The sequence below is a fragment of the Thamnophis sirtalis genome, unplaced genomic scaffold (genome assembly GCF_051295495.1).
Source record: "Thamnophis sirtalis isolate CommonGarterSnake01/CBP01778 unplaced genomic scaffold, rThaSir2_p1.2 scaffold_11, whole genome shotgun sequence".
In the NCBI taxonomy this organism is placed as follows: domain Eukaryota; kingdom Metazoa; phylum Chordata; class Lepidosauria; order Squamata; family Natricidae; genus Thamnophis; species Thamnophis sirtalis.
The window spans coordinates 35,403,638-35,420,238 of record NW_028261391.1 but is presented as its reverse complement, the minus strand read 5'-3'; the positions used below and the strand labels follow the sequence as shown (position 1 = coordinate 35,420,238).

Sequence of the window (16,601 nt, the reverse complement as noted above, 5' to 3'; positions counted from 1 at the left end):
ACTGAAGGAATCCAAAAGACATTTATTGGAAAATTGTTTGATCATGTGATACGAACTTGCTACTGTATCTAAGGAAGCCTACATCACAATGGGGAAATCTATAACTGTACTGTAAAAGACTGTCTCTGTTTATTTTTCATCTTAAAATATAAAAAAGAGCCACTTTTCAACAAGAAGACTACACTGTCAAGCATAACTAGATGTAAGAATGCGCATCAGTTTAAAAGTTCAGTCAGACATTTCTTCATCCAGAAAAATATCGGTGGTATCAATATCCTCCAATTCCAAGTTATCCAGATCTACATCTAGGTCCAGTAAAACCTAAAACAAGACATAAGTGTAAAAAATCTAATGTTATCTTATTAGCAAAAAAAAAAAAAAAAAAAAGACCATCATTTTGCAAGTTTTAATGATCACTTGAGTAGTGCAAATGGGTGTGGACCTTCTTGGCTGCAGGATATTTTTTACCCCGTGTCACGACAGAAAAAATCATGTAGTCAAGAAGGTTCCAGAACACAGCTGCATTACTCGGGTGTCCCTGAGGAAACAGATAAACCTCCAAGTTGCCTCAACAACTCTCCAAAGGAATGCAAATGGCAGTTGTCTTCAAGGAATATAAATCCTTCCATTCTCCACCACCCAGTCAGAGTTTAAGAAGCTTCTTAAATGAGAAGTCTTCAAAGAAAAAGAAAATTTAGTTGACTCCTGAAAAAGCACCTTTGGGACATAAGTGTTAACTTGTTAGAATAAGTATACAATCCTTATTCAACAAATAATTAGTTCTATAATTATATAAGTATGTGGAAGGGATTGGGATTGCGATCACCCACAGAATCAAAATTGGAATTAAATCAACAGTGCTGTAGTATAAACCTGCAGAACATGATAATAAGTATATAATCATACCTGGGATACAAAAATTAATTCTTAATAAACTAAGTTTTAATAAACTTAAAAGCCATTTTAATAAAAAATATTTTGAACTACAATTACTGAAGCTTTTCACTATGTTGGATCAATGCTGAAATTCATTAACCACTTGACTTGGTTTGATATGATTAACCATATTCAAACACCATATTCAAATACCATGTTATTAACGATATTTATTTTTTAGGAACAAATTGGAAAACAAATGTATTTAAAATTTTTGTTTATCTTAATTCTCACTGCTCTTTGAAGGCAATTAATTAGTATTTCAGAAAATAAGGGAAAAAACTGATGCATTAGTGTCCTAAGGGGAAAAAAACTGCTGTATTAGTGTAGAGGGACAACTTACATAAAAAAAGTTTACTGGCTTCCACTCAGTATTTACACTATGACTTGGTTCTGCATAGCTTACAAAACAGATTTAATTTTGACACTATCACATAGAAACTTGAAACAAGGAAATTACAGTAGTAGGATTAGAACTTCCAAAGTGCTAATTCCTTTCTTTCTAGTATAGTAAGTTTACCTTTTCATCTTTGATGTCAAGTGAAATTTTTCCAGCAACTGGAGGTGTTATTACAGGCCTAGGAGATGGAACTGATTCATCTTCTGGTTCCTTATAAAGAGAAGAAAGCCCCACCATATAATGAAGAAATAATGTATACCATTCAATTTATTTATTTCACTGACATATCTTTTCTGGTTTTTATGCCAGTACATTAACCACTATACCAAACTGGCTCAATGTTATGTCATCCAGCTACTTTGTATCAATTGCACTCATCATCTAGATCAGTGTTTCTCAACCTTGGCAACTTTAAGTCCTGGAATCCCCCAGCTAGCATGCAGGTTGGGGAATTCTGGGAGTTGAAGTTCACAGGACTTAAGTTGCCAAGGTTGAAAAACACTGATCTAGATGCTTTTGAACCCATATGGGATGAACGCAACATTGTTTTTATCGATCACCACTATTGTGACTTGTATGGGGACGTTTTTTGCCTGGACCATCTGATAATCAAAAACACTGTCACAGCAGTTCTTTTCTAAGTAGATGGATCTAGTTGAAGCAAGATAAGAAATTGGTCTAGGGAAATTTCAGACTTTCTTCTCGTCCTCCAACTTTTGTTGGCTCTGTTGAATCTGTTAAAATCAACTGTTTATGAGAAGGGGCATTAGCTAGTACATTTATAGTCCAATATCAAGTACTTTATTTTTAAATATACAAAACATTCAAACTAGCCAGAAGATGCTGTTTTTCATTAATAACATTAATGGTGTGAAATAGATTTTATACTGAGTTTAGCTCCTTTAGCCTCCTTTTTATGGCTTCCAAAAATTTATTAAAAGCTGAATTTTTCCAGAGAGGAATAATTATTTTTCCTATACTAGAGCCTTTAAAATCTTCACATTAAGTGGTAAATGTTGAACTATGAATTCTCATTTTAAATACCTAGTTGATATAAATAGACAAGATATTTCAAACTAAAACAATTCTGAATAAAATAAATGAAGAATGCACACTTGCCAATCAAATACAATCTACTGCTTTCTACAATGCTATATAAATGGAATCATCTGTATAAATCCATAAAAATAATATGCTTTGAAATGCTATAACCAATTTATTTGTACCAGGGATTGGCATTATTTTCTGCAGTGATGAAATCTTGAGGTCCATACCAAAAAGGGTGAGACATGAAAATATGTATTCAAATATACATATTTTCCCATATTTTTTCTCTAACAATTTTTTTCCTACTGTAAAAACCATAATGAGCACTTATCAGAAATCTGAAGTGCATAACTACAAAATGATTTGGAAACCATGCAAAGCTTCACAAACATGTTTATCTTAAAAGCTTATCTTTGGGTAGGGGTATTTGTCCAGCCCTGCTTTCCTGTGATATACTCAAATACTGACCTCTGATATTTTGTTTTGCAGTGTGAAATCTTTGGCTTCTTCCAAGATATTTCTTTCTTCATTTGGCTAACAACAACAACAAAAAGGAAATAATGTATAAGCAGAACTTCACTGGCTCTCAAGATTGCTAAATTCTAAAACTGTTGGTTTCTTGCATCAACTTACAGTAACGAGAGGATATTCACTGGCTGGCCGCGATGTAGTTTGGGAATTTTTTATGTATTCTTCAGCAACAAATGCTTCCTTCAATCCAGGGAACAAATTCTCATACTCTGTGGGATCCGCTAGGGATTCAGCAGCTTTCTGATTGACTTTAGAAAGATTTTCTCTCCATAGTTTTACAACCCTGAAACAGATTACCATTGCAAGAAGCTCAGTTGTGAACAAAATATTTATACTACGTAACATAGATTTCACAGTTCAGTTACCTTGAAACTTGACTTGGCAAATATGTTCGTGCTAAGAAAGCTGCTTCTGGTAATCGTCCAGTTTTAATCAAAAGTTCAAGACAACTGTCAAGCCTATAATGAAACAGAACTTTTTAAAAAATGAACTTAAATTAGTAATATAACAGAAGTGTGAAAAGAAAAGTGTGTCTACAATATTTCTATAATGCTGCAAAACTCTGTGATACCTTCAAAACAAACCTATTTACTATTGTTTCAATATTCAATATGGGTTCATGACATTGGCAATGTTACCTGCCTGTATTATTTCCAATTCCGTTCCTGGCACAATTTAAAATGCAAGTTTAATTTATTAAGTAGTTTAGGCTTTGGCACCTTGATACTTGTAGCACAGCCACCTATAATCTGAATAAGCCTGATCTACTAGTGGTCAGGGCAGAAAGAAACTCCAGATCTAACACTTCTAAGAAATGAGAAGAGCTGAGCATTGAGTAGATCAGTGTTTCTTAATATGTGGGCCTAGGAATTCTAGGAGTTCCCCATGATTCTCAGTGGTCCACTAAAACAATCTGCCAGTCTGTGTAGGAAAAATAATACAATATTACATTACCTTCAAATGACTTGGAACTGTAGCAATTTAATTTTTAACATGGTAAATTATCAATAAATATAACTTGGACAACATAGAATCCTCCATAATTTTTAAAAGGGGTAGGAGGTCCTGAGTGAAAACGTTTAAGAAACACTGGACTAGAAGTCGCTGCTTCTCTGTGGCAACTTTGATGTTGTGGAACGATCTCCGGGCAAAGATCAGATTCTGCTAAAGTCTAAAGTTAAAGAAAAGGTAGTTCTTGTGGGTATAAAATCTACCCACCCAGATTTGGAAACTATAGAAATTGAAGAATATGGGTCAAAGGAAACAAAAATAAATAAAGATGCTGGCCAAGTTAAAAGACAAATACATGATTACATTGATATTTTGTGTCAGGTTTTCCCAAACTTTACATAGTCATGGGGTTACATTGTTTCAGTATTTATTGACTGAGTTGTCCGTTTATTCATGTGCCAAAGTAAGGTCTTCTAATGTGATGAACACCCAATTGCCAGTCATTAAAAAGAGCTGTCTTAATGTTTTCACCCTTTCCCCAGAAAACCAGGACTCTGGTTGCAGCTATATAGTCAGGGGGGAATAAAGAGAGATTTTTATGTATTTTCTAAATAAACATGTTTATTTTTTGAGGATACTTGAGAAATGCTATAAAATATGACATAATGTTTGATACTTACTCTCCTTGTAGAAAGTAGCTCATAAATGCTACATTGTTCTTGCCATCTTTTTCTGCTGCTTCAGCTAACTTGTTTACCATACTAGTATTTCCTGAAGCTGTGGCTAAAAGCAATAAGCCACCATAGTCTTGTGCATGATGCAGACATTCTTGGGCAAGGCTAAATTGGCACTTATTGATAGCAAGTTCAGCTAGCTGCTTCCACTTCTGTTCAGACTATAAAAACAAAAATTTTAATGTTTTGAGCATCAAACATGCTAAATGGTTTTGATTGGTTGTAGTAGGGCTAATTTTTTATTTCCTTTTTACAGAAAAAAATATTATGCAACTGATTATCATATCAATGCTATATGCCTTTTCCAAAGAGCAATATGTGTTGAATTTATAGAAAGTTATTCCTAGACAATTCAATGTTCAGATTATGGTCACTAAACCATGAACTTTCAGTAAGAACTTATGAAGATTTTGGACCATTTCCAATCTCAGAAGAATCAACTGAATCATTCATAATTTTTCAAGATATGTATGTGTTCTTTTTAAACGAATCAGAAAAATGTGTCTTACTATTCCTTCAGTATAGTGTAACTGACCCTTCATGCTTTATCAATAATTTGGATACAAATGGTTTTTAAATTCAATCTTGACAAAGATACCTGGAATTCATTCTATTCCCAGGCACTCAAAGTTCTATTTCTTTTACACAAGTCAGATCTGGTACTGATTCATATAAAATTTATTCTGTTACTATGCAGATAAAATTATGATCGACTTTGAGCAGTTCAGGAGTAAGAATAAAAACAAAATTCAACATTTTGTACAGTAAATTACTGAGAATCTGGGGAAATTTGTTCACTTCTCAGAAAGACAGAGCAAACAAATACAATGATATCGGTTGATCACTGTAATGGCAAACAAACGGAGACCCATTCTTTATTGCTTTCCAAAAATCAAATGGAGTTGGGCCAATCTAATATCGTGGTGGATTCTGTTCCAAAGGATGGGGTACTTCTACTATGATATTTTTAAGATGATATCAACATACCTCTGCTTCCAATGCAAGTTGATATGCAATCTTAAGCTCACCAAGCTGAAGAGCAAGCTCAAAACGATGTTCAGGATCTGTTGATACGGCAAGTGCTTGCTGTTTGAAACCCTAAATACATTTTTAAAACAGTAACTTGTTACTGATGCAATTTTCTTAACATCCTGTAGAAAAGAATGCTTTATCCTGATAGCTATATAGTTTCAAATATTTAAGTGTTAAATGTTAATTGATAACTTCCATTTTGCTAAATATGCAGCTGTGCAGTGCTGGCACAGGGGTGTCAAACTCAAGGCCTATGGGCTGGATTCGACCAGCAGAGTGCTTATATCTGGCCCATAGGGTTAGGGTTAGGGTTAAGCAAAAGACTGGTCAATGGTGCTTCTGCTAGCAAAAATGGGGCAAGGGCAGGGCGCCCCCCACCCCGCAACCACTTTTGGCCTCTGGAGTGCTCCCGGAGGCCTTCCAGGCCCAAAATGAGGTGTTTGGGGCCATCCAGGAGGCCTTCCTTGACTCAGGTTATGAAAGGGAGGAAAAGTAAAATATTCTAGCTTTCAGGCTTGCAGGATTTTGCTACTATAGCCTATGTCAATAATTTAGTCTTCCTGTGGATTCAGTTTCTTGATATGGCCTCTCTCTCATAAGATGATCAAGTAGATCAAGTAAGTACAAAACAAAACAAAACAACAGAAACGTACGCCTTTCTATTTTTATAAGTTTATAAAACCATGTCTGCAGAGTTGCGTAAAATACCTATTTTACACCCAGGTATTACAAATAAGGGTTGAAAATCCTGTCCTTTCTGATAACACTGTTGCCTTATTAATACACAGTGGAGTCCTTGGTGTTATTTGGCTGTTTGCCTGCAGACATTTCATTATTTGCTTGACCTGTCAAGGTTGGTTGGGATGTGGTTTTTCTAGTTGGCAATTACTGAATTTTTCGGAGTATAAGACAAATCTTTTTGCCCTCAAAAAAAAAATGCTGAATATCTGGGTGTATATTATACACTGAATACAGCATTTTTGCCTCCCGAAACCCCATCCCCTTCGCAAAAATGGCATGATAGCTTTTAGGAGGGTTTCAGAGAGTTCCTGGGGGTTGGGGAGGGCAGAAATGAGTGCTCAATTTCCCCCACAGGAGCACTCTATAAGCCTCCTAAAGGCTATCCATGCCCTTTTTTTGAAAAAACAAAAAAACAAAAACAGGCCTGTTTTCGCAAAAAACGTGCCATTTTTGGGAAGTATGCAGAGTGCAAAAACTTTTTTTTTATTTGTTTCTTCAAAACCTTGGTGCATCCTATACTCCGGTGGTTCTTATACTCTGAAAAATATGGTAAGGTACCTGAGATTTTCTGAGTTTATAATTGCTCCTCCCACACCCCCGATAGCAAAAAAATATTGGGACATCTTAATTTTAAACAAAACCTCTGGTTGTTTACAACATAAAATTCCACTACATATTAGATGTTGTTATTGAATGACTAGGGCAAAAGTTTTTACCTGCTTCTCAAGGAAGTGTGCAACTCTGGTCCTCTGTTCCTTTGGAATTGTAGGAAGAACTTTGTCTGCCATACTGAAGTCTCTCCTCATGACTGCAGTTTGATATTCTAGCACTGAGACTAATAAGGAATAACTCACTATATTTAATTCTTTGTCACCAAGGTAAAGTCTGTTGTCTTTGGGGATATACCCTAATAAATACATTGTTCTTTAAGAAAAGAAAAAGAAAGAGGAAAGTATGTTTTAGCATAGATGTAAAGTTTCAAATAGTTGGGTCTGAGAAATAAGAAAGATTACCGGTAGTTATTTATCTAATGTAAATAGGCAAATCGCAGCAGCAAGCCTGTTATAATTATAACTAGATAGAACAATGATGTATTATCAAAACATAATAAATATACTGAGGCATGACAATAGAGGAAAGGTTTCTCTGAAGTAACCAATTAAAAGCAACTGTGCTGTAATCATAAATATCCAGAATTCTTTTTTCTCTTAAAAAATGCTTAATGAGGAATAAAGTGGAAAAATTGTGTATTTAGTCTTATGCATTACATAACAATAGAGTTAAGATTATGGAATCTTCCCATCATCAAGACCTTTACTGGAGTCCTATTAGGACTCCACACTATCACTATCAACGCTTCCCACAATCAAGACTTTTACTAGAGTCCTGGAGTCCTCTCAACATTATTCCAATCTGAACAGTACCATATACCTGTCCACTTCTGTCCTTTAAGAATAGATAGAAGGCACAATGGCAGAACAATTTTACATCAATAACAATTATATCTTATGAGCTAGAGAATGCTTACCGGTCCAAGTGTGCAATAGTGACAATTTCTCCTCCAACATAGTAGTTTAGTCTGTTCACAGAGCTTGTATAAATAAAACAATCTCCCACCCAAAGTCCTGTTTTCACAATCTCTTGAATTTCTCCAAGTACCTAGTGGAAGAGTAAAGATTTTACATTTTGTAATATTCCAATAGATTCAGTAAAATGATGTCATTAAGCAGAAGTTTAGCCATATTGGCAAATGCATGCATTATTTCATGAGCTCTGAAATCTATACTAATACAATTGCATACAAGTTTATTTTTATTTATTAACATGTATTGACCAGAGATCAGATCCCAGTGTATGGATACCTCAAAGGCATCTTCAATGCCATCTTCAGTGACTCCCTCATGTGTATCTTGTGCGGTTGCAACTTTTTCAGAAATATATTTCAGAATGAAGAATGATTCTTCTGTAGCAATGCAGACTAATTCACCAGAGTCAGACCAAAAAATCTAAACCAACACAACAGAAAAAATAAAAAATTGCATCATATAGTAAAGTATACTGAGCTGAATATTCTGGATTTGAATAAAAATATTATAAAGTTCAATAAGTACTAATACTGTATTTATTGAAATTAAAAATTTTCTTCAAAGGAGTTAAAATTAGTTATCAGCTTAGATTTATAAAAATTTAAGCTTTATTTATTTACTTATAACTCATTTCAAACAATCAACTCTAAGTGTTACACAGCTCCCCAATATATAGTTTGGAGTTAAAAAACTGATTTGTAAAATTTAAAAACATGCCATACATTATAATTGCATATAAAAACCAAGAATCACATTCATTAGAATAAAACCAATTCACCTGGTTACTGGGATACTCATAACAATCTAGCCTTCATGGCTTCATCAAATAAATAGGTTTTCACCAATGTTCTGAAAATTAGGAGATTCTTAGATAATGAGTAAGATTCAGGCAAAGAAACAACTCACATGTTTGGGTTGTATTTCAATTCTGCGTATCAGTTCTGTATTTTCCCAGTCATAAAAAGCCAGGCCATTGACAGATCGGACACCCAATAAGAAACCACCATAGATACCTGCATCAAAAAGAAATAGAAATTAGTATTTTACTAGAAAATGCTCCATCTGACTAAATAGAATACTAAGTATTAAGTGCTTAACATGCCTTCTGCCCCAAAATCAGGTTTAAAGGATTTCTTCTCTTTGAAGTTTTTAAATATCTTGACACTGCTGTTGCTTTCTCTAATTGCATACCTGCACATAAAAGAATTCAATATAACTTCAACATGCCAATAAGAAGCAGGCCACAATAGGTTTTACTTTTTAACTGATTTACATTATGTGCCACATAAGATACTATGCAAAACATTACTATTACTTTACTTACTCAGAAGAATCATGTGCCCATGCAAACTCCTGAGCAGAGCCAAAGCTCTTGTTTCTCAGTGCCATAGCAGTATAAATGATATATTCACCATCCCCACATACTACTACAAACCTGAAAAACATAAACATAATAAAAACATTAGTAAATCAGGTATATAAAAATGGTTTGTCTGCAAGACTCAAAAAAAGTATTAGAAATATAAATATATATATATATATATATATATATATATATATATATATATATATATATATATATATATATATATATATATATATATATATATTTTCATTTTATTGGAAATTTATATGCCGCCCTTTTCCCTGAGGGGACTCAGGGCGGCTTACAACAATAAGGGAAGGGAGTGCGAGATATATATGTTATATTTATGTTATTTTTTGTTATATATATATATATATATATATATATATATATATATATATATATATATATATATATATATATATATATATATATATATATATATATATATATATATATATATAACAACAGCGATGGGATCCAAGTCCTTACTCAAATAGTACTGTAGAAAAAAAAATCCCCCCCCCCCCCCCATAAAACTATTTCTTGGCAGTGCTTGGCAGTGACGGTGTAATTCAGAGTAACAGAATTCAGTATGTTCCTAAATTCCTTTGGCTCTACATATAATTTAAGACAAACCTTTTCCCTGAAACTTTCTGAAAAATGAACCTTACCGCCCATTCGGATTATGCTGAATAGTTTGAGGATATATTTCACAGCTGCCCATATCTTTCACAGCAAGCGGTAGCCTCTCCCCATCTTTGATTTCTGTATCTCCCATTGCTTTGAGATTAGCTTGCTGAATTTCTGAATGCTTGGCCCAAATAATCTTTCCATTTGCATCCATTGACATGGCTGGCTCTTCCCGACCAAGCTAGTAAGAAGAAAATTAAAATGAAAATAGAATAAAACATCCTATATGTTCACTTTGCTTACATCGATGACATTAACAAAACGTAAGAAAAATCACCAATGTCAAATGCTCAAACAGTGTCTGTTTCTCACTTATGAAAAATATGCAATCATTCAGCTGATGGATATTAATTAAAGGTTTTCTAAGACAAACATACTTTGACAATGATGCTACCCTCATCGTATCCAAGGGCCACATTGTTTGATCCTCTTAGGCTTGCAACACACCAAACGCGTTCCATGCCATAATTCAAAGTACTTTCCAGACGATAAGTGCTTGAATGCCAGATGCGAACAGTTCCTGTATTTAAAAAAATAGACATCATAAATAAACTATATCATGCTCTATTATTAGGGTTTTTTTACAAATCAAATCAGGAATATTCCTATGAAATCTGGATTTGAATAGTTCATAATCTTAAAGCAAAAAATTGTGTACAACATGGTTGTGATAGACATTTGTATTTTTTACTGTTATAATTTATGAGAGTGGATTAATAATATAATGCTCTAAACAAAATGTTATATTAATATTATAGATATATGTCTGGATTACCATCTTCAGAGCCAGTGATGATAATAGGAAGTTCAGGGTGAAAACTGACACAAGAAACATTCTGTGCATGTCCCTCTAGAATTTGCACACACGTTTTATTCTAGGAGAAAATAATGAAAATAATTTATAAAAGATTCAATTGCATTAATCATCATGATGATCAACATCAAGATTCAATTTCACTGGTAATAACAACAATAATTTATTAAATGTATATGCTGTCTATCTCTCAATGACTCTTAAATGATACAATGAGAGTTTTCAGAAACATGTTTATCATTCCCCAACGACAATAATATTCAGCTGAATAAAACATAACTATAAATCCAGTTTTCAGTTAAAACCCAGAATGTACAGCTATTTTCTATCACCCCCAAATGATTTAGAAATAATATGATATCTCATACCTGATAATCCCAGATCTTAACAAGACGGTCATCTGCTCCTGAAATTAGGTAAGGCTTATCACCTCCACTGTAATAATCAATACTATTTACACCTTTTTCGTGCCCTTCCAAAGTAAAGTTGGGTGATGAAGAGCCAAGCTGCCACACCTTGCAAAAAAAATTGAAATTACAGATTCTTAAAAAAAACAGTAGGCATAGTAGATGTACCACAAGTTAATAAATAGAGTGATTCTGAAACCTTCAGTTACATTACATTTATAATATTCTGCTCAAATTCTTAAGTAAAATTAAATCAGAAAGGAAAAATAGATTATTATAAGAAAAATTTAAAATCTTAATATATTAGAAGTTTGTTCACTTTTACAAATAAACATTGAGCTTGAATAAATTATGAACTTGTTGAAACAATTTCAAGTTTAATCAAAATGCATATACATAAAAACCTTTTTCTTAATCTGTCAAACTCTTTCTGCATCTTGAGAAACTGATCTTACCTATCATATTGAATCTCCACAATCCACACTTCGAGCTACAGAAGTAGTTAAGCATTTACAAAGTGATGAAATTATTTTATTTTAAATTAATAATTTTGACTTTCCATGTAATAGTAAATAATAGTAGTTACTATTTTAAAAAAAATCATTATGCATATATTATACCTTGATTGTTCTATCCAGAGATGTACTAGCAAACTGGTTATTGTCCTTGGGATTTATGACAATCTGCATTACATAATGAGTATGCCCTTCAAACACTTGAGAACAGGCCCATTTTTTATCCCAGTCCCATAGTTTAATAAGCATATCATCTATGGAAGACAAAGAACAAAAATCACTGCAAATGTTTCTATCGCTACTATTAGTCATTTCACAAAAATTGCACATTTTTACTACAATGAAAAATGTAATTTAGGAACTAAGCTGTATATATTAATGTCTAACCACCTTCAATAGTCAAGTAGTCTTGAAATTTAGAAATAAAAGTATAACACCTACTTGACAAGAAAAGAAAAGACAGATAACACATCAAGCATCCAATTATAAATACTGGCATTCTGTAGTTTTGATAGACTGGTATTGAGTTATTCAATTACAAAAAAGTGCTTCAACCTTCAGAAAAAGAAGTTTTGACTTCAGTGAATGAAAAGAAAGCTGCCAAGAAAGTATTGATCTACTTACCACTGCTTGTTAGAATGAAAGGCTGCGTAGGATGCACAGCAATGCAACGGATATAATCTGAATGTGCTTCAAACATATGTACCCTTTCCAAAGTATTATAGTTGAAAACTTTAATTTGCATATCATCCTGTGGAATAAGTAAAAGCATCAATGATTCAACTGCTATGATGAATGACTGAGAAAATGAGTGCAGAATACAAGGATGATGAAATGTTCTCAATTAGAAAAGACCATATTATTGCAGTTGTGTCAAGAGTGGAATTTGGGAGAAAATGGAAATTTAAGGAAATAAGAGGAGTAAAAGAATGGAATACAGTTACTGCAATTAGCAAAAATAAATGATTTGTGTAAAAAAATTATAAAATTGATAAAAATGAATGAAATGTGTGCATTAAGAGATTTAGAACATACTTCATATTATGAAACCGGAGTGTTGTGTGTAACAAAATCTAAAATCTAATATATAAAAAAGCACGCTTACGAAAATACTGAAAAAATCATTTTATTTAATTGAATTTTTTAGCTGCCAATTCCAATGGGCAGATGAGCAGAGTCAGAATTATTTTTTTTAAAAAAGTAAAAATAAAAGTTTCCCCTGTCCAGTCGTATCCGTGCTCATCTCCATTTCTTAGCCGAGGGAGCCAGCATTCTCTGAAGACCCTTTCTGTGGTCATATGGCCAGCATGACCATACACATGGAATGCTGATAACATCCTACCTAAATGGTACCTATTTATCTACTTGCATTTGCATGTTTTTGAACTGTTAGATGGGCAGGAGCTGGGACAAGTAACAGGAGCTCACTCCATTGCGTGACACTCACGTCTTGAATTAGGCTGTCAGCTTTCCAGCGTCTTTAACTGTTGAACCATTGCACCACCATAAAATGTCAAATCAGACAGACCAGCCTAAAATACTCTAATAAACAGATGAACAAAACAAAAACAAGCCCTAATAATAAAACACAAATTCCAGGCCAACCACAAAAAGCCAATATGTTGATTGCTAATACAATCAGTGAGATATAACAAAAGTAAACCATGCATGATAATTGATTACTAGATTGTTGTACGCTACCCAGAGTATATTTTTTTGAGATGGACGGACATATAAATTTGATGAATGACTGAATAATGAAATGTGTAATGAAGCATTCAAAACCAAATAGAATAAGACAACAATATTATGCTATCCCCTTGACTGTTTCATGAATAAGAATTTTGTGATGAATTTAGAGATTAGGAATAAATACTTTTACGCGCAAATGTCTGATGCTTGATTGTATTATGTTTTATATTGTTTTCTCTTCATGAATTGATGTCCATCAATGTCATGGAAAGTTCAATTAATATTATGTGACTAAATTTTATAATGACGTGCTTAAAAACCTAACCAAATTACTTGTTACACTGTAATACAGTATGATTTTATTTGCCATTTCTATTTTTCCCTTTTTTCTATTAACATACTAGAAATAATAAAAATATTGCACTATATTTTATAAACAAAATACATGTAAAACAACTTCATTTTATCTTTGTTAAACTGATAGATTAGTATCTATCAGATTATAGATTGTCATAGCGATTCTCATCCTAATGTTAAAAAAGACTCTGGTCAACAGTTAATTTGGGGAAAATACAGAAGTGCAGGCAAACTAAGAATTCTAATTCTCCATATAGATGGAGCATATATTTTAATTGTTAAACTGCGGACATAAAGTATAATTGGACATAAAATGTTATCACGGTTACATTTGAATTTAAGTAAACTATAGTATATCTCAGTAGACTTTCAGAAATACATATGACACAAAGGAACAACTTACAGCTCCTGTAACAACCCAGTTCTTTCTTGCCACAAATTTAGCTGCTCTGACAGGTAAATCGCATACTTCAAAAGTCTTCACCAGTGTCTGAAAATAAAATAGTTTTAATTATTTTCACACAAATAGATTTTTAAAAGGATTATTTGTCATGCAAATTATAGCATTCTAAGGTTTGAGCTATAAATTTACAATAATTTTGTTTGAATGCTACATAAATCTGACATTTGGTGTGTGTGTGTATTATAATGTATAATACAAAATTTCCTGGATCCTCCAGAGAGGAGGAAAAAATACTAATACCATGAATATAACCTTTAATGGAGAGGACATAAGAGTTAATTAAAAATGTATTGCATCAAATGAATATTTTTTTTAAAAAAATACACAAGGAGAATATTATTTTTTGCATTAATCTATTTCAATAATAAAAATTATATTTTCACCAGGGTTATCAACTATATTTAATATCAGGCTTACTTGTGTTTCATGGTTCCAAACACAAACACTGCCATTGTAAAGGCTAGCCAACATCCATGGTTCTGTGGGATGCAAGTCCACACTCTTCACTCGGTCAGATCGAGCTGTTAGTTTCCGCTTTATATCAAGTCGGAGAGGCTAAACAGAGGAAGATTTATTAGGATATTTCAAGCACAAACAGTATCTATGCATACTATTAAAAATGAAAATAAAAGCTTGGTTATATTTATGTAAGAATATACTATTATTCTTTCTTCAATGTGCCAGTTTAGTTTTTCATATAGGCGATGTTTAAAGTTGCTCATGAATTTTGTGAACCCCAGACTATAAAACAAAGCAAGCAAGCAAATATTGTCACTGACTTCACAAAAACATTCATTATTATGTAAAAAGAGCACAGTATCTATGTATATGAATCAAAATAAGATTTATGTTAATACAAAACAATCACAGTATTGATATTAAAAAAATAGTTTGGGACAGCTCCTAGAAATGGGCAGGAATGCAATTGGACAAATGGAACAAGAAGCCTCTAACTTGTGAGACCTGTAAAACCACACTGAAAGCAAAACTTCAATATTTTGAGAATGAGATGCCTCTTTAATATAACCGTAACTATTAAGAAAAAGGTCACTGGCGAAGCATGAAAATTTTATGCTTTTATGTTCCAGATTTCTACTCCTTCATTCATGTCTGAAAATAAAATACAACAATCTGAAAAGGTTGAACTAATCAGAGTTGATGGTACTGGATCAAGTCATGACAATATGTCAATTAAAAAGACTAGCAGTGTTATTCTGCTCAGTGATAAAATAAAACAACTCCCATCTGTTCTAAAATGCATTTAAGCATATGCATTTCTAACTCTAACTCTGGAAATGCACATTTAGTTTTGAACAAGTAAAGGATTATCATTACAAGAATCATGCAACTTTAGCAATAACCTACACCCATGGGTTAGCTATGGGGCACCAGCAATTATCTTTTAGTACTAATTTAATATGTCTACATTAAGGCAATCATTATCCATACTGAGAAAATCTGGACAGCCATTAGATGGAAACCCACAAAAACAGAAAAGTCTCTTTGCTGTCAATAGTGATTGTCCCGTTAGGCTCAGCTTCACAGTCTGAAAAGAGCATGAATGAAAGCAACAATTGCAGCACTGTTGAATGTTCATATACCATAACAGACAGAGCATATACTTCAAAACCTGTCCTTTTTCCAGCAACATTTGGAGCAGATAATTAGCTAAGTCCCAGGTAAAGTAACTGACAATAATTGATCCAGGAGGTAATGCCTAGCAGTTAAACCCTCTCAGATCAGATGACAATTCTAACAAGGTTCTTTCACTCGCAACGAAGAGAACCGAGGGGCTCTTTTGATTCAACCCAATCTATTGTAAAGGCAAATTGCCAGAAATAGATGAAAACAAGGTCAGAATCAATAAGAGTTCTTTCTCTACCAATCTACCAAACAGCATTGCCAGAAAAGAGATTTTGCGAAGAAACCATCAAATACGGGTTCGCTCTCGCCGTATATTCGGGCCAAGAGTCACGGTTGGATTTCTGCTAATTGCACGCCGAGCTTCTATCGATTAACCCACACATGCAACTGCATGGAAGAGCAACGGTGAGGCTCTTGCATGAGAATGGAGATGGAAGGCAACAAAGTCTCTTCCACACGTACTCCTGACCCGACCCTTGTTCCATTCAGCTACCTTCCCCTTTCGGCCTACTATTTCTATGCAGGCCTCTAAAGCTCTTGAACATCGCACTGGCGTCAGCTTACCATAGCGCTGGCTCCCGCGTCGGCTGCTCAGGCCACCCAACTTGCCGAGGTTCGCTCCCAGCCAGAATACACCGACGTGGAGTTTCCGGCTTCAATTGTTCTCGCGAGAGCCAAAAGCTAAACGAGAA

At 33.6% G+C, this 16,601-nt stretch overlaps 1 protein-coding gene across 1 annotated transcript; it reads right to left on the bottom strand.

Annotated features, from left to right (window-relative positions):
* Window positions 1-7: 7 nt before the first annotated feature.
* On the bottom strand, window positions 8-16,601 carry COPB2 (coat protein complex I subunit beta 2). The gene is made up of 22 exons (XM_014053351.2): window positions 16,474-16,601; window positions 14,683-14,820; window positions 14,206-14,292; window positions 12,378-12,504; window positions 11,859-12,007; window positions 11,200-11,346; window positions 10,793-10,892; window positions 10,395-10,537; window positions 9,999-10,198; window positions 9,283-9,393; window positions 9,061-9,149; window positions 8,865-8,971; window positions 8,235-8,378; window positions 7,901-8,031; window positions 7,089-7,296; window positions 5,587-5,697; window positions 4,546-4,760; window positions 3,280-3,372; window positions 3,017-3,197; window positions 2,852-2,917; window positions 1,457-1,546; window positions 8-321 (listed from the first exon to the last, which is right to left on the bottom strand). Exons 1-22 carry the CDS (start codon window positions 16,474-16,476, stop codon window positions 229-231), a joined length of 2,733 nt encoding a protein of 910 aa, XP_013908826.1. The 5' UTR covers window positions 16,477-16,601; the 3' UTR covers window positions 8-228.